Source organism: Crinia signifera, chromosome 1 (assembly GCF_055691185.1).
Source record: "Crinia signifera chromosome 1, ASM5569118v1, whole genome shotgun sequence".
NCBI lineage: Eukaryota > Metazoa > Chordata > Amphibia > Anura > Myobatrachidae > Crinia > Crinia signifera.
Window position 1 is genome coordinate 451,401,250 of NC_139217.1, and position 26,295 is coordinate 451,427,544.

The 26,295-nt window shown below is 46.2% G+C and overlaps 2 protein-coding genes across 4 annotated transcripts in view; one reads left to right on the plus strand and one right to left on the minus strand.

Annotated features, from left to right (window-relative positions):
* Positions 1-1,123: 1,123 nt before the first annotated feature.
* Positions 1,124-14,262, minus strand: SKP2 (S-phase kinase associated protein 2). Of its 2 annotated transcripts, none has more exons than XM_083154776.1 (10): positions 14,129-14,262; positions 12,315-12,571; positions 12,079-12,190; positions 10,934-11,077; positions 9,862-9,996; positions 8,233-8,331; positions 7,762-7,889; positions 7,221-7,272; positions 3,100-3,207; positions 1,124-2,984 (listed from the first exon to the last, which is right to left on the minus strand). In XM_083154776.1, the coding sequence occupies exons 1-10, from the start codon at positions 14,134-14,136 to the stop codon at positions 2,774-2,776; spliced, it is 1,254 nt and encodes a 417-aa protein (XP_083010902.1). In that variant the 5' UTR covers positions 14,137-14,262; the 3' UTR covers positions 1,124-2,773. The 2 variants fall into 2 exon arrangements, with proteins under 2 accessions (XP_083010902.1, XP_083010910.1); XM_083154784.1 differs by lacking the exon at positions 14,129-14,262 and adding an exon at positions 13,101-14,107.
* Positions 14,263-22,316: 8,054 nt separating this feature from the next.
* Positions 22,317-26,295, plus strand: part of LMBRD2 (LMBR1 domain containing 2) — a 50,155-nt gene continuing 46,176 nt past the window's right edge. For both annotated transcript variants that reach the window (XM_083154797.1, XM_083154805.1), the window contains exon 1: positions 22,317-22,473. The gene's annotated coding sequence lies outside the window, so the exon portion shown is untranslated. The remainder of the gene's footprint in view (positions 22,474-26,295) is intronic.

The window sequence follows — 26,295 nt, forward strand, 5'->3', positions numbered from 1 at the left end:
CAGTAATGGAACGTCCTGGGGACGGCCAGATGAAATGACTTTGAATTGCTTGTGATCACAATAGCTCTCCTACTAGATGATAAGGGAAGTGATTGCACCGACAGACAATATTTCCTGAGCCAATTTTCCTAAAGATTCTGTTATATTATCGCAAAGGAACAGACATTCCATCAGCCTTTCAGTTGGTGCTAGGGAAGGAATAATATATTGCACAATTTATTGTATAGAGCAGTGGTTTTATAATTGTGTGCCTTGGCAGGCTGGATTGCCGCGGGTTGGTGGTACACTACCAAATCAAATTATTCATGGTCAAAGGGATTGGCAAAACCCATGATCGTGTCTACCAATCAGACGCATAACTGTACACCATTACATAACTGACTATGGGCCAGATTCAATTTAGTATCCGTGCACACCGCCCGGTGGTATTCAAATGTTTTTGCCGACAGGGGGTGGCAAGCTGAAATAATGAAAAAAAAGTCACAGATTTGGTCGCGCAAATGGGGCATTTCTCATTGCGCCCATTAGTTTGGTAGGATTTAGCCACTTTGCTTATCTAAAACTGACCTTAGCTGGGGTGATCAGGGTGAAAAAAACATCATTTGACTTTGGCCCTTGCAATCTCCGGTCACTTCAGATGGGGGAATCGGGCGCGATAATACATTTTAATCCAGCCCTCTAGATAACAGGTAGGCACAATTTACTTACATTTTTGGGTAAAAAGGTAAATTATCAATAAGAAAAACTTTTAGCCTCGTGGTGCCGGGATAAAAATAAATAAAATAAACGCTGATACGCCAGAGGGGAGTCATTATGTCGATCCTATTAATGCCGACATGCATTGGATTGACACCTGAGATCAACATGGCTAAAGACGACAGTCAATGTTCACGAGTTTTTTGAGCCGACATATGCCAACAGGCGGTATTTAATGCCTTACCATCCACTAAGACGTGGAGGGAGAATACAATGGTGCGGCGAGCCGTGCAAGGGGAGGCGGCACACTTTGACTGTGTCCATTTCGACAATCGGAAATTCAGGAAGGTTTGGAACCACTAGTATACCCAGCTGGTGAGTTTTCTCCTATAGAAAACATTTACGTCGTTTGTAAAAAAAAATGTTTTTAAATGGACAAATCAGCCAGATATTTTATTTCCAGTAACATCACAGGTGTACTGGTAGGCGGATGTCACAGTTCCATCAGTCAATAGATACAGTAATGATTTTACACTCTCATCTATGAACAAAGCTTTCTTTTTACCCAGACATCACTTCATCTGGATTACAAAATGTCCCAAAAAAAAACAACAATAATACAGTCTGCAATAAAATAAAGTTAGCCCGAACCTGCAAAGGATTTAAAGCAATAGTCTATTATTTAGTGGCAGAAAAAGCTGGCAAAAATAATGCAGTCATTTCTAACAATGTGTCACACATATGCAAATAATAAAAAAAATGATTTTAGCATAAAGAAAGATTGAGAAGATAATTACAAGTGTGATCAAGTATTCGTCTTCAGGATGGGTTATTCCCAATTAGAAGGAAAAAAAAAACATAATAAACGAAAACCTGTGCTTTCCCTTCATCCACACTGCCATCTGAGACAGGGGTAAAGGGAGGGGCGAAGAAGTGACTAGGGGCAGTGTATTGGTCCATCTAAATTCAAGTTTCTGTAAATTCCAGCACATTATTTTATCTCCCAATTAATAAGGTCAGAATTCAAATAATGAATCTGAACACCACTTAAAGGCCCCCATACACTGCAGCGACTTCTCCCCTCGGTGAAGTCGCTGCTGATCCCCCCTTGAGCATGCAGTCCTTTTGCATGCGATCCCAGCCCAGCCTGCATGGCTGCAGAAGCAAGCCAAGAGATTTCTTTTGCAGCCGAGGCTCCGGTGCAATACGCACGGGACCTTCTGTCATTCATCTGCAATTTGGTCTTTCTACACAATCACAAGAAAAGAACCCAAATTGCAGGTGATTTGCCCAGTTATGGGGCCTTAAGTTTCAATCTCAAGTCTAAAGTAAAAAGACAATATGTACATATATACACTGATTTGGTCATACCGGCAGTGTTGCACTTAACTGTTCTAATACAGTATGTTAGCATTAGGCACATGAAAACTGGAGATACGCAATTGTCAATGATTTCTAGTACGGCTCCCCCTGGTGGTAAAAGTCAAACAGGATCCAACCTGTAGCCATCATCATTTTCACCTTATGTGGAATGTCGTAAAGGTGTAAAAAAAAAAAAAAAATTCATGCGAATTCCTTAATTATCCGCACCTAAAGATACGTAAGGATCAGGACAGGCAGTGGGTCACCGATGTGCACCAGCAGCTGGTGTCCCCACACTATAAATAGCTTAAGGCATTAAAAAAAGATAACACTCCTTGTAGCTTGTCATCACTGATTAGCACCGGTTAAAAAACAGTTTAGAGGACAGCAACCGAATTGCATTAAACCAGGTATAAAATCCCTCTATATTGTTATCTAGCATTTGTAAAATCCAAGCGTACAAATCTAGTAGCTTGTATCAGGGAACCGGCCTCAGGGACACACTGGAATGGACATGGCGAATGCAGACTGTGGTGTAATGTAACTGTCCACAGCTGTAGTAGATCAGTGTCCCATACACATTTCTCAGCGGAGCCTCAGTCATTAATATTGCTATTAATCCGTAGCGTATAGTTAATCACAGATCACAGGCAGAGTTTGTTGTGGTCATAAAATAATTCAAGTTTCTGGATTTCCGGTTCAGTGACGCCTCTTCCTAAGAGTCCATACGGTTCAACGACAACTTGCACTTTAGGCCCCAAATATCCCGGTTCTTCTTGGGGCCCGTGGTGGGCCGGGCGACGGTGCTGAAGTAAGTACAGTTTATCTTGACGTGAGGGACGGTCTCTTTGAGCAGCTGTAAGGAGCTGTCTGTCACTATACCGAACACACTGAGGGTCTTCAGGGGCATGTGTTTGCCCAGCTCGCTGCAGAGACAGAGGATAAGGCACCGATCAGGCATTTCTGACACAGGCGTAAAGACTACAGGACTACGCATATGTACAATACATATAATAAATGCATATTAAATAAGGCTCTTACAGCAGGGTTGCCGGGCAGATCTGGTAGCAGCGACTGAGGCCGAGATGCTGGAGGTGGAGGAGCTGGTGGAACACTGATAAGCAATCGGAGGTCAGCATCACACTATCGCTGGGGAGAGAAAGAGTTCATCAGACGGGTCCCCTATGACACAGACTCACTCAAACAAAACCTCAGAGAGCGCTACAAAATTTGCATGTGGACCAAAATAAGGTCCTAAGTGTGTAGTGAGTTGATGATTCCCATACTAACTATGGTAGCGGAGGACCCAGGGAAGTGCTGATCGTTGCAGTCTATTGCAGTGTGTGTTCTGTGTTACAGTTTACTTCAGTGTGTGTTCTGTGTTACTGATTGGTGTGTTGCAGTTTACTTCAGTGTGTGTTCTGTGTTACTGATTGGTGTGTGGGAGTAGTAGTCTATTGTGTGTGTGTTCTGTGTTACTGATTGGTGTGTGGCAGTTTACTTCAGTGTGTGTTGTGTGTTACTGATTGGTGTGTGGGAGTAGTAGTCTATTGTGTGTGTGTGTGTTCTGTGTTACTGATTGGTGTGTGGCAGTTTACTTCAGTGTGTGTTCTGTGTTACTGATTGGTGTGTGGGAGTAGTAGTCTATTGTGTGTGTGTTCTGTGTTACTGACTGGTGCGTGTCTACCTGCAGCCTATTGCAGCATCAGTTCTGTATTACAGACAGGTTTGTGTGTCTGACCGCAGCCTGTGTGTTCTGAGTAACCGATTTATGTTTGTTACACCTTCATTACAGAGTAATGGTATATTATAGAATTTCAGTATAGTTAGTATTTGCACTAGGATCTGATTATCTGTATTGCATTAGTTATACTTGTATGACTTACTCATTTTTGGAGCTGCCCAATTAGTACAAATAAAAAGATGCACTTTGGTAACTGCTGTGTGACTAATAAATGATTTGCTAAACCTGTAGGTTCTGTGCTAGATCTCTGTACGAGGACTATGCCGGGGTCTGAGTGCTTTAGTATTTTGACCTAATGAAAGGCATATATATTTGCATGGCCTTGCTGAGCCCTCTTCTGTAAGCGTTATCTCTAGTAGGGTTATACTGCACTGTCAGTCTGTCCTATACACAAGACCTTAAACAACCTTTGTGTAAACAAATCCTAGGAGCTCCAAATAAATGATACGGACATTTCCTGTCACCTCCATTAATAATAGAACGTTAGATAAAGGATTGTAAATTGGGCAAATAAAAAGTTTCTAAATGCTGAAAGACACATTTGTGATTAACCATATCCAAGGCCTACCCCCCATGGTGAGCCGAGAGCTGTGGGAGGAGAGCATCAAAACCAGCTGATATATTTCGGTACTTGTTTCCTAGCACGGCGCCCGTCGGGGTTCATCGCATGCCTTAAGTTAAGGTACTTAAGGCATGCGATGGACCCGATTTTCTGACTTTAACAAGCTCAATTGCCGGTAAAAGTGAAAACTGCATTGATCGCGTCCATCGCGGCCCCTAATAAGGGGCCGCGATTTTCCCATAGGGAACAATGTTAAATTAATTTTAAAGTGAAAATCGGGTTGATCGCGCCGGTCGCGGGCCATTATAATGGCCCGCGATGCGATCAACGCGATTAACCCGATTTTACATAGGTGACAATGTGAAATGGGCCATTTCACATTGAATATGTGTAAAAAGTATGGTTAATGCCACCCCGGTATTGACGCCAACCCGAAGCGTGGCGAGCGCTGCGAGCCTGCGAGGGGCGGCGGTACGCGTCCTCCGACCTTTTCATACCCCTACTATCCACGTCGGCGTGGAGTTGAGAATAGAAAGTGTGGCGAGCGCAGCGAGGGGACGCGGATACCTGTGAAGGTATCCACGTGCGCTCGCCATACTTTCTATTCTCAACTCCACACCGACGTGGATAGTGGGGGTATGAAAAGGTCGGAGAACGCGTACCGCTGCGCTCGCCACGCTTCGGATTGGCGTCAATACCGGGGTATCGTTATTAATGGGGGGCATTTGAAACATCAGGGGGGTTTTCTATGAAAATGGGGTGTTTTGGGGCATTTTACATTAAAATCAATGCAAAATCTGGTCTCAGGGACCATTTCACATTGATTCCAATGTAAAAATCGTGTCCATCGCATGCGATTTGGTTGGCATGTGATCGACGCGATTTTTCCGACCCGATGCTTACAATCAAAATCGGTGGCGCCGTGCTAGGAAACAAGTACCAATATTTCCAGTGGACTTCAGTGTGTGCCCCACTTTCCCACACCCACCTGCGCTGCCCCCATAAGACCAGGACATGGTTCCTATTCAGGCAGGATGTGCTTCACGTGGATCTTTATGTACACCAGGGCTGATTCAGGCCTGTTTACAGGTCTGAATTCAGCCCACGTCCCCGATGGTGGGGGCTTGCGCAAGCAGGGAGCGCCTACAGCAACATTTTCATTCGACCGGGCGTCCGCTGCCTGATTGACAGGGGGGTGGGGAGCAGAGACGCGTTCCGGGGTGGACACCCGGCGTTTTAGGGGTGTGCCCACAAAAAAAAGGTAAGCAAGCCCATAGAAACACTGGGAGGACCCCTGTGAATGTAGATTTGCCCCTGCCTACTCGGGGCAGGTGGATGAAATCACATGACGTCATCGCCGCCCCCAATTTGCAGAAGACCCCACATCTTAGACCCAGGGTTACTTTTATCTGCGAAGAGAGGAAAAATCATTCGATGGCGAGCAACCATCAAATGCTTTCTCCTCTGTGCGGGCGCATGCGAGTGGATGTGTAAGCGCACACATCAGCTCGCATCGGGCGGAGTTAATCTGCTCACTAGGCTCCGAATATACGCAGCCTAGCGAGCAGGTCTGAATCGGGCCCACAGTGTACGATACCTGTACTACCTTGTATGGCTCACTTCCCACAGTGTAACCTTTGTAGTGCACCCACACTGGCTGCCTCATATGCTGCAATCACCCCATTTGGGTAATTTTTTTGTGGGGGTAACCTATTCCACCCCGGGTAATCACATGCAGTGCAACCAAGATGGCTGCCTCACCTGGTACCTTGTTAAGGTCAAATACACAACCCATGGGAGTGATTACCCAAAATACCTGCACCAATCCTGCATTGTGCCTACTGTATGCCCAAGGTTTTCTTTTTATGTCTGTGTGGTTTATCTATTGCTGTACTACCTAAAGCCTATGTATTATGTGCATTGTTTTTATGTCTGTGTAGTTTATCTATTGCTGTACTACCTAAAGCCTATGTATTATGTGCATTGTTTTTATGTCTGTGTAGTTTATCTATTGCTGTACTACCTAAAGCCTATGTATTATGTGCATTGTTTTTTATGTCTGTGTAGTTTATCTATTACTGTACTACCTAAAGCCTATGTTTTATGGGCATTGTTTTTATGTCTGTGTGGTTTATCTATTGCTGTACTACCTAAAGCCTATGTATTATGTGCATTGTTTTTATGTCTGTGTGGTTTATCTATTGCTGTACTACCTAAAGCCTATGTATTATGCGCATTGTTTTTATGTCTGTGTGGTTTATCTATTGCTGTACTACCTAAAGCCTATGTATTATGTGCATTGTTTTTATCACTGTGTGGTTTATCTATTGCTGTACTACCTAAAGCCTAGGTTTTATGTGCATTGTTTTTGTCTGTGTGGTTTTAGTATTGCTGTACTACCTAAAGCCTACGTATTATGCACATTGTTCCTATGTCTGTAAAGCGCCTTGAGTCCTGTCAGAGAATATATATAAATAAAATTATTATTTTATCATACCGGAGTTTCCTAAACTCTGCCATTGCAGTTCGGGGTTTAAGGATATCCAGATCACTTCTACCCTCAGTCAATCATCTGGAGTCAAATATGGATATCCTTAAAACCTGGACTATAATGGCAGTGTTTGGGAAACTGCTTTGCCCAATAACTGTAATGGCAGGTGTAATTAGAAACTAACGTAAGTCTAATTTGCATTCGGCAGCGACTCATCGATACTGATATGAGCACATTTGTTAAATACTGCTTACTAACATGCTAGCACAAAGCTAATATACACAATATATGTATCACCTGTTCCTGAGGAACATATTACACAGTATGTAACAGGCAAAACTATACTTTAGAACAGTGTTTCTTACCTCAGATCTAAATGTGTCAGTTCTGTACATCTTTGTACTAAAGTCTCCACATCTACAATAAAAAAATAACATTTGTTGAAATAGCAGAGCCTGTGCATATATTTTCGTAGTACCGAACGCAATAAGATCACTATTATGATTTTATTTATATGGCGCCACAAGTGTTTTGCAGCGCCGTACAAAGGAAAAGTACAGGGAAACGTAGCAGTAAATAAATAACAGAAATAGATTACAGGTATAAAGAGCACCATAGTTCAATACACATTACAGCTTGAATGTAAGTAGTGAGGACTTGACCAATGTGCTACTAGGGGCTGGTGGCCAAAGATGGAGATGAGTATGCGGACGAGGATGGTCGCTGAGTGTTTGAGTATGGGAGAGCTGTAAGTGACATGTGAAGAGAAGTGGGCTTTGACTACAGGAGGGAAGAGGGCCCTGCTCTGAGGAGCTTACAATCTAGTAATGAATGAACAATGAACCGTACTCTGCAGACATGAGAACTTTCTACGGTTTACCAGAAGTATAAGTGCACTATAAATACCGGAAATCTCCAGGTTTTGCCGATAGCCGCTCAAATTCAGTTGGGTTAAACCTTTGGGGAAGTTGCCCACTGCCACCTTGATATGGTCCGCTGTGAAATCGCACCAGGACAGGTTCAGTTCGTCCAGCCTGCAAGACAAGTTATAAAAAAAGGTCAGTCACTCAACATTTTTCAACAAAAGATATAATCGCGTAAGACCCTGCCCACCATTGCAACTGTCCACTTCCATTCCTAATTACTGTTAAAATAGGGATCACATGATAGAAAATCTTAGTTTGCAGTCAGCTGGGTGAGGTCCAGTGTCTGCGCAGTGCTAAACCACGGACTGATAAAAGGAGCCTGGAAGGCCAGCCAGGATCAGTTGCAGCAGCATCCATCCTCCTCCCAGAAACGGCTGCGGTTGTGCTGTGACAGCATGTTCAACACTATCCACACATACTAGCTGTGAGCAGAGCGAGATGAACGTCTTACCCAGTGCAACTCTCCAACATCTTTCTGAGCGATTCTGCAGAGAACCCTGAACAGCCACCAAGGTTTAATCGTACCAGGTCCGAATTCTGCGCAATGGCCCTGTAGAGAAAAGGTGAATCCATCAACTCCACATCCATTCCAACCATTGTGAAGATGCAAATCTCATCCACACCTGTAGGCTGTACTGTTGCGGCCCATGAAAATGCTTTGGTGTTTTTACTAAACAATTTAATCGGTTCCAAATATGGCTGTTCCCACCAAGGAAAGACGGAAATGCACAGGCAGCGCATTGTCCAAGCCAAAGACTAAACGACATAGACATAGAAAACAATAAGCAAGAAGTAGGAGGACATGACTGTCTATACCAATTATATGTATTCAGAATTGAATGCAAAGTGTCTGGATATTAATTGTAGGCATGAAAGCTTATGTAGGCCAATACAACTAAGCATATGACACTGTGTGTGTTTTACAAGCCTCAGCACGCTTGAGTACGTCTTACTGTTAGACTATGTGCTATGAAATGAGGATCAGTGTGTAGGTGTTGCTGCCATAGATTCCTCCACTAAATTACTGGTGACAATCACTTAATAATGTTTTAGATCTTACTCTGTTGGAGAAGTTGTTCCAAAAAGGCCAAAAAAATGCATTTTACTCCCAATGTCATCAGTTCAACATTCCAATAGGAGATGACTTACATTTCCATATTCAAATAATCACTACGTCTCTTGCACACTCATTGCTCACTCCCATGCACGACTGTGGAATGCCCTCTTACGCACAATGAGGGCCTCCATACACTAGTCCGATTTTACCTGATCTAGGGCCAAATTGGATGTGTTGCATGTCCCATGCCCATCCGACCAACTCAGCCCCCCTCCTGGTGGTGGGAAATGGGGTTGCATGCGTCACATCGTATGAGAAAGGACTGCATGCAATCCTGGGCAATTGAAATGGGGGGGGGGGGGGGGGGGGGGGTGTGCAAGCAAATGGCTACGCTGGGATACATGGCAGTAGTGTATGGCCACCTTTAAACTTTTATGTCGTTTTTAAACCTTCAAAACCTCTCTTCAGACAGTTTCTCTCTCTTTGGGGTAGCTGTATTAAGCCTGGTGAAGAGATAAAGTAGAGATAACGCACCAACTTTTTTGAAATATGACAGTTGGGAATTGATTGATTGGCTGGTGCGTTATCTCCTTACACTTTATCTGTTCACCAGGCTTAATACATCTGCCCCCTTTTTTTTGCTTAACGTCCTTCTGACCCCAGACCACCATTTCTGGTACACCAGATCATACAGTCCACCAAGAACCTTTGAAATCTGGCTGACCATTATGCAATAGGTAACTATACTTGTGGATCAATGCCTATGTACCTATAGAATGTAAAGCTGCATGCAGGGCCTTCATACCTGACTCTCTATTATTATACAGAATATGCTGCGCTAGAATCACAAATAATCAATACTTCATATTTTCACTAAGTAGTTATGGAACCATTTTCTATATAAATCACCCAGGATATACTGTTTTCTATTATTTTATTGTACATTTGGTGTCTTCTGCTACAACTGACAATACCTGCATTACAGGGGGCCATACTAACGTGGACGGTATCGCAGTGCCTTACCATATTATGTCATCAGTAAGATCCAGGCCCTCCAGGCTCAGATTGTGCAGTCTATGGCAGCAGGCGATGATGCTCCGCAGTGCGTCTGTGCTCACTGTACAGTTGGAGAAGTCTGCATGCTGGAGGCGCAGAGGCCTGTTGGAGACAAAAGAAACAGGTTCACATTACAGGTCCCCGATGCTGCAGTGGTAGTCGGGGCAGCAGCAGCGGTGTAAAAGGGGTTAACCTGTGTCCCTTTACATGGGACTTCTACACAGGTCCTGACCAGGGTAGAACACGGGCCGCACCTGGGTAGAGGGCAGTGTAAACGGGTACGCCGGGTCATCAATGGGGGAAGCCCAACCTCCAGACCACAGCATCCTGCGGGCAACATGGAGGTTGACCATGCCTAAGATGCTGTCTGCTGTACTCTGCAGACAGCAGCAGAGGCAGGGAGGAGGTGAATGGATGCCCGGGGGCAGCCCAGCAGCTCACCTTGGTGCTGGGCTTGCCCCCAGCTTGACGATCACCGGTCCCGGCGATTGGAGATCAGGTCGGCACCGCAGTGTAAATGGTGCAAATCTCGGATCCAACCTGGCTTGGAACCTTGTTACAAATACCGGGTCGGATCCGGGATTTGGGTGTAAAAGGGGTATTAGTCAGCTGCATAAAGCTTATCTGTACAATGATCTAACAGAACACTTAAAATACTCTTACGTATGTAGAGCAATGCTACGCAAATTGTCCAGATAAGGACTTCTCTGACAGGTGGAGAAAACATTTCATGACCTCCAACATTTAACTGACCTCCAACAACTATACTACACATAGAAGTACAAATTACTGATAAAGTAGACGTAAGAAGGGACAGAACAGAAGGGTGGGGGCAAACCAGACTGAGGACCACACACGACTGCCTGCTTGGCCCAAAGGAGAGCTGCAGTAACTGCAGCCTTATGAAATGGGCCACAGTGAGTGGTGCCAATTACCCAGCCAATGACTGGGTCTGACTCTGTATATAGACATGAAAGTAAGAATAGAGCTGTGATTAAACATAGTACTTCAGATGTACAGGACTGTTGTGAATTCTCACCTAATTTGTTTAAACATCACTTCTCCAATGCTAGTCCTGGGGCAGCGCAACACAGCAACACCCAGCGATAGTAAATTGCCAATCACTCCATCTGCTAAATGTTTGGAAGTCAGATCCAGGCTGTGCCACAGAGACTCATCACACCTAAGGGAAGGAAATATTAGGTATTTACACAGTACATACCGTGTTTCCCCGATAATAAGACACTCTTATTTTTTTTTTAACCTTAAAAAAAGACCATAGGTCTTATTTTCGGGGGAGGTCTTATTTTAATAGACATTGACAGCAAATGTCCTAAAACATTAACATGCCCCCAGTCCTCCTTCATTAGCATGCCCCCAGTCCTCCTTCATTAGCATGCCCCCAGTCCTCCCTCATTAGCATGCCCCCAGTCCTCCCTCATTAGCATGCCCCCAGTCCTCCCTCATTAGCATGCCCCCAGTCCTCCCTCATTAGCATGCCCCCAGTCCTCCCTCATTAACATGCCCCCAGTCCTCCTTCATTAACATGCCCCCAGTCCTCCTTCATTAACATGCCCCCAGTCCTCCTTCATTAACATGCCCCCAGTCCTCCTTCATTAACATGCCCCCAGTCCTCCTTCATTAGCATGCCTCCAGTCCTCCTTCATTAGCATGCCCCCAGTCCTCCTTCATTAGCATGCCCCCAGTCCTCCTTCATTAGCATGCCCCCAGTCCTCCTTTATTAACATACCCTGCACAGAGACAATCAGGGTATCCGATGATTCTGGCACAGAAGATTCCAGCACTGAATTTTGCTGCGCCACAGTGTGCCGATCTGCAGCCGCGGTTGACGTCACGCGCGGCTCGCAGTGCATGACTGGGACCGCGAGTTCGGCAGAAGCAGTCCCAGTCATGCGGCCAATGCTCTACCCTTATCCACACAGAGGTGAGGGCAGTTAAGGGGGATGACTGGGGGTTAGAATATATCACATGAATGTGAAATATGGAAATGTAAATAGGCCTTATTTTCGGGGGAGGCCTTATTTTGGACTAGCGTCCAAAATCTGGGGTAGGCCTTATTTTCGGGGGAGGTCTTAAAATCGGGGAAACACGGGGGAACAGTGAGCTTATAGATATCATATGCGTATTACTACGTTGTATTATTCTCTTATAGTAAGTACTCACGAAAGTCTGTTCCAACGTTTGCAAACCCGAGAGACTCTCAGAAGGTCTGTAAGGTTCAGGTAGGAAAATAAGCTCAGCAGCAGCTCATCCGGTAGGGAGTCCCAGGACACCCCTAGGGGGAGAAAGGAAATCGATAACATGTGCAGCAGCCAATATAAAATAAGGCAGGGAAACTGGTAATGTTCATCACTTCACAGGTAACAGGAACGGGAGTCGCTGAGCTAGACAACACGTACCTGGCTGACAGGCTCTGGCCGTTCTGGGGCGCCGGGCTATAATAAATAGGTCATCTTTCTCCTTCTTTTTCTGGCGTTTGTGAGGTGGGGTCATCTGTAGAATTTGGTCCTGAGGGGTGTTTTCTGTGTCCTGTGGATCTTTCTCCATAGGGGTCACTCCCATGCCACAGAACAGGTCTGAGCTCTTCTTGGAGTCCCATGACCAACTGAGGTTCAATGTATTCCGTCCCGTAACGGGAAGCTCTTGAAGGTGTCTCCTACAGAAAAACACAGGTTATCGAATAATCTGATGGCCTCTGAGAATGGATCACATAATGTCTAAGTCACTAAATTGTGGGAGGATACCCTTGTAAATAGGAGAAGGGGGGGGGGGGGGGCACCGTAAAGAGGTGCCAGCTGATGTCAAGGATGGGGGACGGGACTGGCAGCTGATGGCAGAGATGGGACCGGCCGCTGGCGTCACTGATGGGGGACTAGCCCGGCCACCGGCGTCTCTGATGGGGGGCAGGCTTTTCCAAAGCTCTTTGCTTACTGTGAATAGAAGTCATGGACACAGCTATTCATGTGGCAGCAGTGAGGGCAAGGGCACTGCTAAATGGGCAGGGAGCATTTTGGCCTTTAAAATTGGGCTGGTGCGGCACCCTGCAAAACAGCCTAGCGTGAATACTAGAGGATGAAAATAAGCAGGCAAAGAGCATAAAATGGGACAGGTGAGAATATGAGTAATTTACATACATAAGATGGGACACATGCAGGACATGACACCCATACACTAGGAGAAGTCACCTGCGATCCCTCTTGAGCTGTCAAGACCTTCCCGGGCGGCAGGATCGCACGCAATATATCGTATGTGCTCCCTGCTAAGCCTGCCCGGCTCAGATGTGATCCAGCAGATCGATTCTAGAGCCAGTGCGACTAGCAGGCTCCAGTGCAAGGGACAGCACATCGCATCAGACATGAGGAGGAGGGGGGTGGGCTGTCATATGCATGCATTTTGGAAACTTTTTGTGCAATTGATCACTGCAACAGAATAAAAAGTGATACAAGTACATAGGATGGGACAGATGTGGAATGAGCAATAAAAGTATATCGGATGGGACATATGTAGGAAATGAGTGAATACGATACTGGGGCAGTACGGATGGTGTAATGATTAGCATTACTGCCTCACAGCGCTGAGGTCATGGGTTCGCTTCCCACCATGGCTCTAACTGTTTGTATATTCTCCCCATACCTGCGTGGGTTTCCTCCGGGTACTCCGGTTTCCTCTCACAATCCAAAAATATACTGCTAGGCTATTTGGCTCCTAACAAAATTAACCCTAGAATGTCTGGGTGTGCGCGTGTACATGTGGTAGGGAATATAGATTGTAAGCTCCACTGGGGCAGGGACTGATGTGACTGTTCAACTATTCTCTGTAAAGCGCTGCGGAATAAGACACTGTTAATAAATAAATAATATAAGTATACAGGACGGGATAATGAGTGATACAAGTACACAGGATGGGACATATGCAGGATAATGATTGAATGCAATACAAGTACATAGGGCTGGATAATGAGTGATACAAGTACATAGGACGGGATAATGAGTGATACAAGTACATAGGGCTGGATAATGAGTGATAGAAGTAGGATGGGACATATGAGGGATAATGATCACAGTACAGGGCGGGAGGGGATATAAGTGGAGCAGGCAGGTCAGTGGCACTACACGTCCCAGCATGCCCTTCCCTCCAGCGGTGAGGCGACTATAGAGCTGCGCACACGCACAGTGACAGACGGATTCCCACCCCCTGCTCCCGGTGCCGTTACCTCTGCATGATCTGCGACCGGTCTCCGTCTCCCTTTTACACTTCCCGCGCCCGCCGCCCAGTGCTCACTCTGCGTACGTGTCCTGCGTCGTGACGTCGGCTGATGCCGTCTGCGCATGCGTCCGACTGGTCGCGTCACGTGACTGCACACTGCAAAAATGTGTATACATTGTGTGATTAATGATTGCTCAGTGTATGCATTGTGTGGAAATGTTACATTGTGTGGCTGCTATGTATGTACATTGTAACGTGTTGTGTACATTGTTTGACTGCTATGTGTGTACAATGTATACATTGTGTGGCAATGTCCCTGTTTGCACATACGGTACTCTCACACACTATACAAACAGGAACATATCCACACTGTATACATTGTACACACTGGGGTCAATTTACTAAAGCTAGAAATGAAAAGATGTGATTTTGGCCATAGCAACCGATAACATTCTGTCTATCATTTCTCTAATTCATCCTAGAAAATTATAGTCAGAAGCTTTAGTAAATTAACGCCACAAAACAGTCACACAATGTATATTAACAGGGACATTTCCACATTGTACACACAGCACTCACACAGTGTAAACAATGTTTGGTAACATACCTGTTTGTATATTGTGTGACTGTTCTGTGAGTATAATGCTGCTTTCCCACTGCCTAAATGGGGATGTGGTATGGGACTCCGACAGTCATTATCCCGACTGCCCGGACTCAGACAGCATGGCGAGTGCAAAAAAGCCCCCTACACGAACCACCTATTCTATTCTCCCTCTATGGGGGTTGTGGACCCCCACGAGGGAAAATAGCGGGTGGCTGTCAGCGTTTTGACAGTCGGGATCCCGGCGTCGGGTAAATGACTGTCGGGAACCCGTCCGGCACCCACGGGTAATGACCCAGTATTTGTAAATGGGTCTTTAAACGGGTAACAGCAATTAAGACCATTTCCCACTGCAGCCCTTAAACGTTAAATTGCAGTTTAAATAATATTTTTGTCACATTCACATTGTACCCGTTTAAACCACAAAGCAACCCGTTTAAAGCCATTGTAAACATGGGCTGTTGTATAAAGCTGCATTCTCATTGCGGCCCCTGCAAAATCCCGGGTATTTCTTGCTGGATTTTTGGCAGGGCACAGAGCTTCTCAGCTGAACAGACCCCCTTCACACTGCACCTCAGACCCGGGAATTTCCTGTGTCTGTCCCTTTCACACTGCTTTCCATGGTCTGCCTTCCAACAAGTGTATGGAATTTGATTGGGTGTTGGGAAATTTGTACAAATTGCTGTGATTGACTGTCACATATCATATGATTACATCCCCCAATAAGCTTGTTTTTTTGGCATCATGTGTGGCAAACAAATGGCTCTTAAATGGGTAAAACACTGCTTTACCTGTTTAACAAATACCGGTACTTGACGGTATTTGTTAAACAGGTCCTAGTCCATTTTTATAACAGGGCTGTGACAGAGGCACTGGATACTATAGCCCCATTGCGTATTCGACCCTGCAAACCACACCATCAAGCTCCCTGGTTTGACAAAAGTATTCGTGATCTCAAGAAAAGGGGTCGTATACTGGAAAGACGATGGAGGAAGACAAACCTGGCAGAGGATAAATTAAATCTAATCAAACACATTGGAATATACCAATCAACAATCACCCGCAAGAAAACAGTGTTCCTTTCAAATGAGATCATGACAGCAAAAAATAGGCCCGCTCAGCTTTTCCGTACAGTGGAGATGCTTTGCAAACCAGCATGCCTGCAGCCTGATGTAACCCTCTCCCAGTCAAGATGCAATGAGTTTGCTAAATTCTTTGCAGATAAAGTATCTATCATCCGGGCTGGAATCCCCACAGTGACACCAAAGGAGTTCCAACAGACCAAGCCTACCAGTTTAAGACACTTGCCTTCATGGGACATCTTTGACCAAGTGGATGTACAATACATTGCTGGAATTTCCAGACTGTTGCGTCCCTCCTCCTGTGATCTGGACCCTGCCCCATCCAAGCTTCTTTTAGGGTGTATGGAAATAATCGGCCCTGCATTTGCAAAAATAGTTCAATGCTCTTTGCAGACAGGCGTTTTTCCAAAACCACTAAAGGAAGCAATAGTCAGACCACTTCTTAAAAAATCTAATTTAGACCCTGACTGCATGACCAACTACAGGCCAGTATCAAATCTTCCTTTTCTAGGAAAGGTCATTGAGAAAGTGGTTGCAACTCAACTAGAGACCCACCTGTTAACCCATGACATTTATGATCCATTCCAGTCAGGATTCAGGAGAAGACATAGCACAGAAACAGCTCTGGTATGTGTGCTCAATGATCTTCTAAATGCAAGGGATAGAGGAGACTGTTCAATCCTAATCCTTCTGGACCTCTCTGCAGCATTTGACACCATTGACCATGGGATTCTAATTGAGCGCCTGAAGAATTTCTGTGGCCTGGGTGGCACAGTCCTTAGCTGGTTCAAATCATTTCTCGCTGGCAGGTCACAGAGAGTTGCATCGGGAGTATACTCTTCACCACCAGTGCCGTTGTCTTGTGGTGTCCCACAGGGCTCTATACTATCTCCCATGCTTTTTGCAGTATACATGCTTCCACTTGGTGACATAATCAGACGTCACGGCTTGGTCTACCACTGCTATGCAGATGATACCCAACTGTACCTGTCCTTTGCTCCAGGCACCGATAACACAATAACAACCTTAAATGGCTGCCTAGCTGAGCTCCAGGAGTGGATGAGTGCCAGTTGGCTGAGACTGAACCCAGATAAAACAGAAGTCCTGATGATAAATCACAGGACAAGACGGCAGCATAGCCAACTGACAGGTCTTAAGCTGGGGTGCACAGCACTAAAAAACTCTGATCATGTGCGGAATCTTGGTGTTGTCCTGGATAATGGCCTGACACTTAAACATCAGGTGTCAGCCACAATCAAATCCTCATTCTTTCATCTGAGAAACATAGCCAGAATCAAGCATTTAATTCCCTCAGAAGACCTTCCTAAAGTCATACATGCATTTATATCATCACGACTAGACTACTGCAATGCTCTCTACCTGGGTCTTTCAGCAAAAGAATTGCACCGCTTGCAGCTGGTACAAAATGCAGCCGCCAGACTATTAACTAACCAGCCCCGCTCCTGCCACATAACTCCCATTCTCTACGCCCTTCACTGGCTACCTGTAAAATGGCGAATCGTTTTCAAGATTGGCTTACTCACTTTCAAGGCCCTACATGACCAGGGCCCAAGGTACCTGCAACAGCTGCTGATCCCTTACTGTCCTACTCGATTACTACGATCCACTGAAGAAGGACTACTAACAGTACCCAGAATCTCCCTGAATTCATCTGGGGGTCGAGCTTTCAACTTTGCTGCTCCAACTCTGTGGAACTCTCTTCCTCGCACTGTGCGAGAAGCGCCCACTATAGAATCCTTTAAAAATAGACTAAAGACATACTTATTTACTCAAGCATTTCACTGACATCTACTGTTAAGCTTGTTTTGTATTTGGAGCTGTAAAGACAATGTGTGAAGCACTTTGAGTCCTATTGGGAGAAAAGTGCTATATAAATATCATTATTATTATTATTATTATTACTTAACGGGTAAAGCAACCTGGAGCTTTTCCCACTGCAGCTTTCCCACTGCAGCTCTACTTATTTAAAAAGGCTAAAAAACCCGGCAATTTACAGTTTAAGAGCTGCAGTGGGAAAGGGGTATAAGTTGGGAAGGAATTATGAGGGGGTGGGAGAGAGGGAGCAGCGTCTCACTCCACAAGGGTGGGGGTGCTTTTGGCGGCGGGAGATGCGTCGCTCCACTGGGGGGAGGGAGGAAGATGGAGCAGAGTCACGCTCTGGTGGGGAGGTTGGGGTGGCTGGCGAGAGAGAGGGAGTCGCTCACCTGATCTGGGGGGGGGGGGGGGGAGGGGTGCTTGCTGCTCCAAGTTAGTAAATGCCTAAAGCTGGTCCTGATGAAGCTGGTGGCGACACGCGCGTCGACCAAACACACCTAGTGTGTTTAAATCCCCTCTTTCCCCTCCCACTGAAATGTATATTTTGATCTGTACCTAGATAGATTGGCAGCGCAATACGTATCAGAGGCGAGTCACGGGCGTCTGGGTGTGGATCACCTGAGCATTCACTGCTAGTGATACCACAGAGACCCGACACCCCCGTGCAGCAAAGGCACACTTGCAATCGGTGTCCGGCGCAGCTCTCCCTAACACACGGAGAGGAAGCCGGGACACAGACTGCAATTACAGTGTAGCGCCTGAACTTTGAGCGCCCTGCACGACTCTCTCCCATTACTCAGGGAGAAGCCGGCACTAGACGCAGCATCAAAGGGTGTATACCAAACAGGGTGCATCCTGTGTATCACTCTTGAACGATTATAGTGAAGTGCTTCCAGTTTATTCTAGGTATAAACAGCAATACCCCCGGTAAAAATATATATAGCCGCTGATTTAAGGGGTATACTTTGCTGTTTTTCCTAGATAACTTATTGTACGTGCCTCACCTACACAGTGAGACACAATACACCTGGCAACATCTCAATAAATTGTGAAATCGCTGGAAACAGCACCATACACATTGTGCGAATAAAGTGCTTCCAGCAGATATCAGCACAACAGACATTAACAACAATACCCCTGGCAAAAATATATATACAGCCGATGATTCAAGGGGTACACATTGTGTTTCTGTAAACAATTTATTGTATGTGCCCTATCAAACAACAGCGAGATATAATATACCTGGCTATATCGCAGCAAACTGTCAAAACGCTGGAAATAGCACCACACATATACTTATCACTCGCCCTTTAACCAATTAGAAGGTATCTTAAGAATACCCAACAATCAAAAGCGCTGATCCAATCCTACAGTATCTTTTATTAAGAATTACCACAGACCTGTTGGGGATAGAGGGGACACACTACGCGGGGTCAAATCCCCTTTTATACTTACCCTGTCTTACCTTTATTTTTGTGTTTTTAATGTCGCAGTTCTTAATAAATAAACCAATAAAAGCTATATTTTAGTAAAATCTTTCTCTCAGGTGCGCCGAATTAGTGACAATCTTTTCTTTCCTTCCTATTGAATGCCTAAAGCTGCCTAGTGGTGGCGCCGGCCCTAGGTACAGGACTGTGCAGCGGCAGGTCCAAGGAAGTGTCTGGAAGCGCTGAGCAGCAGGTGTGATGATGAGTAGATATTGGATCCTCACCACTGCTGGGTGACCCATTGGACATTGGAACAAACCATCAATAACATTTTTTATAACTCAGGAGCCCGAGGTGTGCTCCCTACCACCAGTGCTGTGCCTAAACACGTGCAAAGGGGGCCGTGCGATCGAATTGGGCCATCTCCCGAAGGAGACGGGCCCCCGTTTTTCCCCTAACCCCTCTCAACCATAAGGCCGAAGAGGGGAAAATAGGGAACGGTGGGTCCTCTTCGCCGAAGCTTAGAGAGACCCTCATTCCTCAACTCCCGGAAGGGTTAGGACGGTGGGTCCTACCCACCCGAAGGTTTGGAGAGACCCTCAGTAGACTTCCCTCCGCCTTGCGGCTCGGGGTCGTCCTCGGGGGACCGAAGCTCTCCCCAAAAGGCGAGAGCTTCGGCACATTGGGGAAATAGAAGGCCCGAAAGGGTCGACCACACTACCCAAAAAAACGTGACAAAACTACAAAAAACACGGAACGTGAAAAGTGACGAACGTGAGAGGGGAAGAGAAATAAATAATAAAGACCTCAGCCAGAAGGCCGGGGTGGGGGTGTGAAAAATTGTCCTACCCCATCCAAAAGGACGAGGAAAGGACGTGCAGCGCTACCTGAAGGGAAGTGCGCAGTGCAAGTGCTTACTAGTGCATGGTGATTTTGGGATCACCCGTGCATGTTCGGTACCCCCGAGTTTCCCCGGGGGCACAGTGCAGCCTCGGACTCCAAGCAACTGACCAATCAGCGTCCGACCAAGGTTTCTCTGTTCTCATCGTAGGGCATTTTCCAGCCCCTGGCATGGGAATGGGTACTCCACTGGGCTTTTCGACTGACTCCCTTAGGCAGTGGCGTAAGTTTGTGTACATTGCCCGGAGGCAAGATAAAAAGGTGCCCCCCCCCCTAAGGGGGGAGAGAGAGAGAGAGAAACGGAGAGAGAGGGAGAAAAAGAGAGAGAGAGGGAGAGAGAATATGTCAGGGAGAGAGGGGCTTCATAGACTTACCCTCAAAGGTTGCTGCTGCAGCATCTCCCACCCAGCTCCCGGCTTTTAGATGACAGCTGCCGTCTGCCTGCTTCGTGACAGTCACACTCGCACACTCGCTGGCTGTGTGGAGTGGACTGTCTTCTGCCCGACTCCCGAGTCCCAGCTCATTACTGGCTGGCTTGCTCAGGCCAGGTGACAGGGAGGAATGGCACGCTGCGCACATGCTACGGGGAGGGGGGATGCCCGCCCGCACCACCGCTTACGCTGCGCACATGGCTACGGGGAGGGGGGTGCCCGGCCGCACTGGCTACAGGGAGGGGGGATGCCCGCCCGCACCACCGCTTAGTAAGCGGCGCTTAAAAGGATGGGGGGGGGGGGCTGCGCCCGCCCACACCACTGCGCACAAGGATACGGGGGGCGCCTGCCTGCGCCCTGCTGCATTACATAGCCGCACCGCTTAATAAGATAAATACAGCACCGGCACTAAGTGCAACACCGGAGGCATTGGAGCCAGTGCCCCTTTAAGCCTGACGCCCGGCGGCAGATGACTCCATTGCCTCCGGGAGTTCCGCCACTGCCCTTAGGTACTGCGACCCCCTCGGAAGAGCAATCTACTCAGTCTCAGTGTTTCTCCGATCCCAAGGTTAAGGTACTAAGCTGGGCCTTTCGCGGTCTCCCCATCAGAGGCTACGAACCTCTGGAACAGGAGCCATCTACTCAGTCCCAGCCTTTCTCCGCTCCTTGGGAATGGATACTAGACTGAGCCTTTCGCTGTCTCATCCTTCGGGGGCTACGAACCCCGTCAAGAGAGCCAAACTACTAGGCCCAGTGTTTCTCCCCCCCCTCTCACCAGTGGGTTTACAGAAACAACACCTCCTACCACTGGCAGAGGTGAAGGTACTCAGCCAGACTTTTCACCACTCCCAGGCAAAAAAGAGGGGTCCCACACCCTCCGCCCATCAGAGCAGCTACTCAGTCCAGCCTTTCTCTATTCTCTGCCAGAGTCCAGTCCATACCTACTGATAAGAACAGATACTACACTTGATCTTAAGGTGCCCACACACTAGAACGATTTTTGGATCGATTGGCCAATTTTCGATAAATCGGCCGATATATCGTCCGTCAACAGGTCGCAAGGTCGACATGGGTTTTTTCACTGTTTTTTGACCCGACATGTGCCGACAGGCGGTATTTCATGCCCTACCATCCACTAGGGCGAGTGGAAGAATAAAATAGTGTGCCAAGCGTAGCGAGGCACTGTGTCTGAAGCATCGCGAGCGAAGCGAGGGGTTGCGGTTCAATTTCAACTGTGTCCATGTCGATTGTGTCGACATTCAGGTAAAAAAACAGTGAAAAAACCCATGTCGACCTCGCGACATGTCGACGGTAAGTCATGTTGACTGTTTCACCTGTACATTCTATATGTCGGTATTTTGAACCTGTCGGGATTTTGTCCTTGTCGGGATTTTGTCCATGTCGGTATTATGACCCATTCTGGATTTCGACCGTCGGGATTTCATACCGAATCCGTTTAAAACAGGTGATGACACTCATACATTGAGAGGGAAGTCCAGAAACAGAGCTCTGTATCCCTCCTGGGGCATGTTGGGAGGTATTCATTAATATTGAGTACTGTCCTTGTTTGTTGTCTTTCATTTTGCCAATCTGCAGAAGCTAGCAAATTGTTCCAATAATAAATCAAAAGGAACTCATAGACACAGTGTGGTAACCACAGGCCCTAGCATGGACTATGAGCTGGTGTGCAACCAAGGAGATCTACAGTATACAGAGTAGTACTTAAATATGAGGGGATTGTGGTCAGGGCTTAAAAGCACTATATAGAATGCAGACACTGAGAAAATGGCGCCTGCATTGAAGACAAAGTAGTAGACACCGTTGCACATCAAGCAAGCAGCCGTCCGAGAATTAGGGCGGAAGTTACCAAGCGACTTCAGCAGTCATTAGATCAGGGCAGAAGTTACCCGGAAGTGACGGACGGTAAGGGGGCGGAAGCCGACAGGAAGTGACGCACCCAAACATCGTATCTTGTCTTGTCAGTGAGTGTTCCTGGGCCGCTGAGCCGCCGGTATACAGCGAAGTGATCCGGTAATGTGTTCCGGGAGCACCGCCTGAGAATACCCCTCTGTACAGTAAGTCACTTATAGTCCTATCTATTTCTATGTCCGCCCGGGGCGGGTTTCCTACAGTAATATAACCCTACACATAATGGCTTTCACCTCTGTATGTTATTATATGGGCTGCGGGCAGATATCACTGCTCCTCTGTGTGTATCAGGGATTGTCCCCTCTGTATATTATTATATGGGCTGCAGGGAGATATCACTGCTCCTCTGTGTGTATCAGTGACTATCCCCTCTGTATATTATTATATGGGCTGCAGGGAGATATCACTGCTCCTCTGTGTATTAGTGACTGTCCCCTCTGTATGTTATTATATGGGCTGCAGGCAGATATCACTGCTCCTCTGTGTATTAGTGACTGTCCCCTCTGTATATTATTATATGGGCTGCAGGCAGATATCACTGCTCCTCTGTGTGTATTAGTGACTGTCCCCTCTGTGTATTATTATATGGGCTGCGGCCAGATATCACTGCTCCTCTGTGTGTATCAGGGACTGGACCCTCTGTGTATTATTATATGGGCTGCAGACAGATATCACTGATCCTCTGTGTGTATCAGGGACTGGACCCTCTGTGTATTATTATATGGGCTGCAGGCAGATATCACTGATCCTCTGTGTGTATTAGTGACTGGACCCTCTGTGTATTATTGTATGGGCTGCAGGCAGATATCGCTGCTCCTCTGTGTGTATTAGTGACTGGACCCTCTGTGTATTATTGTATGGGCTGCGGGCAGATATCACTGCTCCTCTGTGTGTATTAGTGACTGTCCCCTCTGTATATTATTATATGGGCTGCGGGCAGATATCGCTGCTCCTCTGTGTGTATTAGTGACTGTCCCCTCTGTATATTATTATATGGGCTGCGGGCAGATATCGCTGCTCCTCTGTGTGTATTAGTGACGGTCCCCATTTGTATATTATTATATGGGCTGCGGGCAGAAATCGCTGCTCCTCTGTGTGTATCAGTGACTGTCCCCTCTGTATATTATTATATGGGCTGCGGGCAGATATCACTGCTCCTCTGTGTGTACCAGAATCAAGGCTCAAGTGTGTGGGAGCTTGGTCACACCCCGTGGTAAATCCTTTACATATATGGTCCGTCATGCATAAAGTGTCATCCTGACATTTTGGGAGTGTTGCATTATTATTATTTTTTTTTGATGTGGTGCTTTCACATCAAACTTCAACCAGGAAATAACCCGGGTTACGTTGGCGATCTGAAAAGGGAATAAGGTAGGCAGCAAAGGTCCTGAATTTCAGTGTACCGCGTCCCCTCGCTTTGCTCGCTGCACTCGCCATTCGCTATTATGTTCTCCCTCCACGCCCTAGGGGACGGTAGGGTATGAAATACCGCCTGTCCTGTATCTTTGGCACGTACCACATTCTGTTATAAATGATGTATATTTGGACCTAATATGACCAACCTTGAAGTGTTCTTATCCTTTAACATGTTCTATTATTAATTGTTCTCTTATGCTTGAGTGCTCACTTTTCTGCACGGTGTGTAACTCCACATTTAATTTATACCTCCTGACTAAGCAATCTGTGCCCTGTGTCAGCATAAAGAATACATTTACTTGATGTACTTTGTGATTGGAGAAACTTTCGGGAGTGTTCTGCAATAGACACAGCCACAATCCAAAATGGTCCCACTTACGGCCAACTGCGGCTTTGCATCTTTCAAATAATACAAGAAAACAAATACAGTCATGTGGTATATGATTATTAATTCTAGTTTATTTTATATCTTAGATAATCCTTTCTAAGGGTGTACCGGTTGAGTATCCCTTATCAGATCAGAAGCATTTTAGATAACCAAGTATTCCGTATTTCAGGATATTTTTATATTTCAATGAGGTATCCTGAGGACGGGACCCGTGTATGCACAAACGTAATTTTTGTTGTATAAACACTTCATACACATGAAATACACAAATATATGTTATTTTTTTGCATGAAACAAGGTTTAAAAACCTATTTAGTGCCGGTTACAGATCATGTCCCCAGCAGTGCCGGTTACAGATCATGTCCCCAGCAGTGCCGGTTACAGATCATGTCCCCAGCAGTGCCGGTTACAGATCATGTCCCCAGCAGTGCCGGTTACAGATCATGTCCCCATTTTTTAGCAAAAAACCCAACATTCTAAAAACTGGTTTTCGGAAAAATGTTGATAACGGATCCTTAACCTGTAATGAAAGTTTTTGGCATTCTTTGGATACTGTAAGACATGACTTTAAGTAAAGGTTATGTTTTAATATATTAACCCCTTCCCGACATTTGACGTACATTTACGTCATGGTCGGGAAGTACTTCCCGACACATGGCGTAAATGTACGTCATGGCTTGTAACTGTCACCGCGTCTATAGACGCGGTGACAGTTTCAACATGTCTGCTGTCCCTGACAGCAGACATGTCCCTGCATGCCCAGGGGGGGCTGCGATGCCGCCCCCCCGTCGGCGATCGCTGTGATTGGCTGTTCAGTGTGAACAGCCAATTACAGCATTTTCTGTGTCACCGGCGAATAACGTTCGCCGGTGACACGCGATCGGAGGTGATTGGTGCTGTAAAGTACAGCACCAATCACCGCGGGGTGTAAGGGTGACACTGGTGTCACCCCACCTCACCCCGCCCGCCCCCAAAGGCCGTGATTGGTTCGTCGGACCGACGGACCAATCACAGCCAAGGAGGGAGCTTTAAACTAACGGTGACTGCACTGCAGACGCCATTCCGGTCTGGAATTGCGTGCAGTGCGGTCACCGTGCCTAGCTGCCGCAGTATACTGACCTGAACTGAGCAAAATACTTACCTGATCACTGCTTCATTACTGCTTGTAGTGTGCTGGATGCTTCCTGGATCCTGTTACTACTTGTGACTTCCTGTGAACTTGTGCTGCTGCAGTGTAATAGCGTTAGATAGAGAGAGATAGATAGAGAGAGATAGTGTCAGAGAGTGCTATATTTTGTGCTGCTGCAGTGTGATATAGTTAGAGATAGAGAGAGAGAGATAGAGAGAGATAGAGAGATAGTGACAGATTGTGCTATATATTTTTTATATAACTGACTGCTGCCCCCCCTTTTGTGCTGATCAGTATAAATCAGCAACTTTTTGGGGGCGCAGGTTTTTTTTTATATATATATATATATATATATATATATATATATATATATACCTGTCAGTGCTGCTGCTGCAGTGTTATAGAGTGATAGATAGTGAGAGATAGAGAGAGATAGTGACAGAGAGTGATAGAGACTGCTATATTTTGTGTCTGCTGCCCCCATTTTGTGCACCCCCAGCAACTTTTTGGGGGTGCAGGGGTTATTTTTCATATATATAACTGTCAGTGCTGCTGCTGCTGCAGTGTCATAGAGTGATAGATAGTGAGAGATAGAGAGATAGAGACAGAGAGTGATAGAGAGTGCTAAATTTTGTGTCTGCTGCCCCCGCCTTTTGTGCTGATCACTATATCTGAGGTGATCAGCAACTTTTTGGGGGTGCAGAGGTTTTTTTTTTATATATACCTGCCAGTTGCTGCCAGTTGCACTGTCAGTTGCACCAAAGGTTGTGCACCTGCTGCCCCTCACTGGTAATCAGTGTCGCATCACTGATCACCTTTTTTTTTTTTGAGGCTGCTGTGGGGTCTTTTTTTAATTTTTTTTTTACACACACTGTGATTTTGTGGGTGTCCTGTGGCCACTGTGCGCTGATCAGTGACGTACATCACTGATCAGCTTTTTCGGCACAGGGTTGATCTTTTTTTTTTTTTGATCAAATTCCTGTTGCCTTTGAGCGCTGTTCAGTGACGGACGTAACTGACCAACATCTGTGCTCA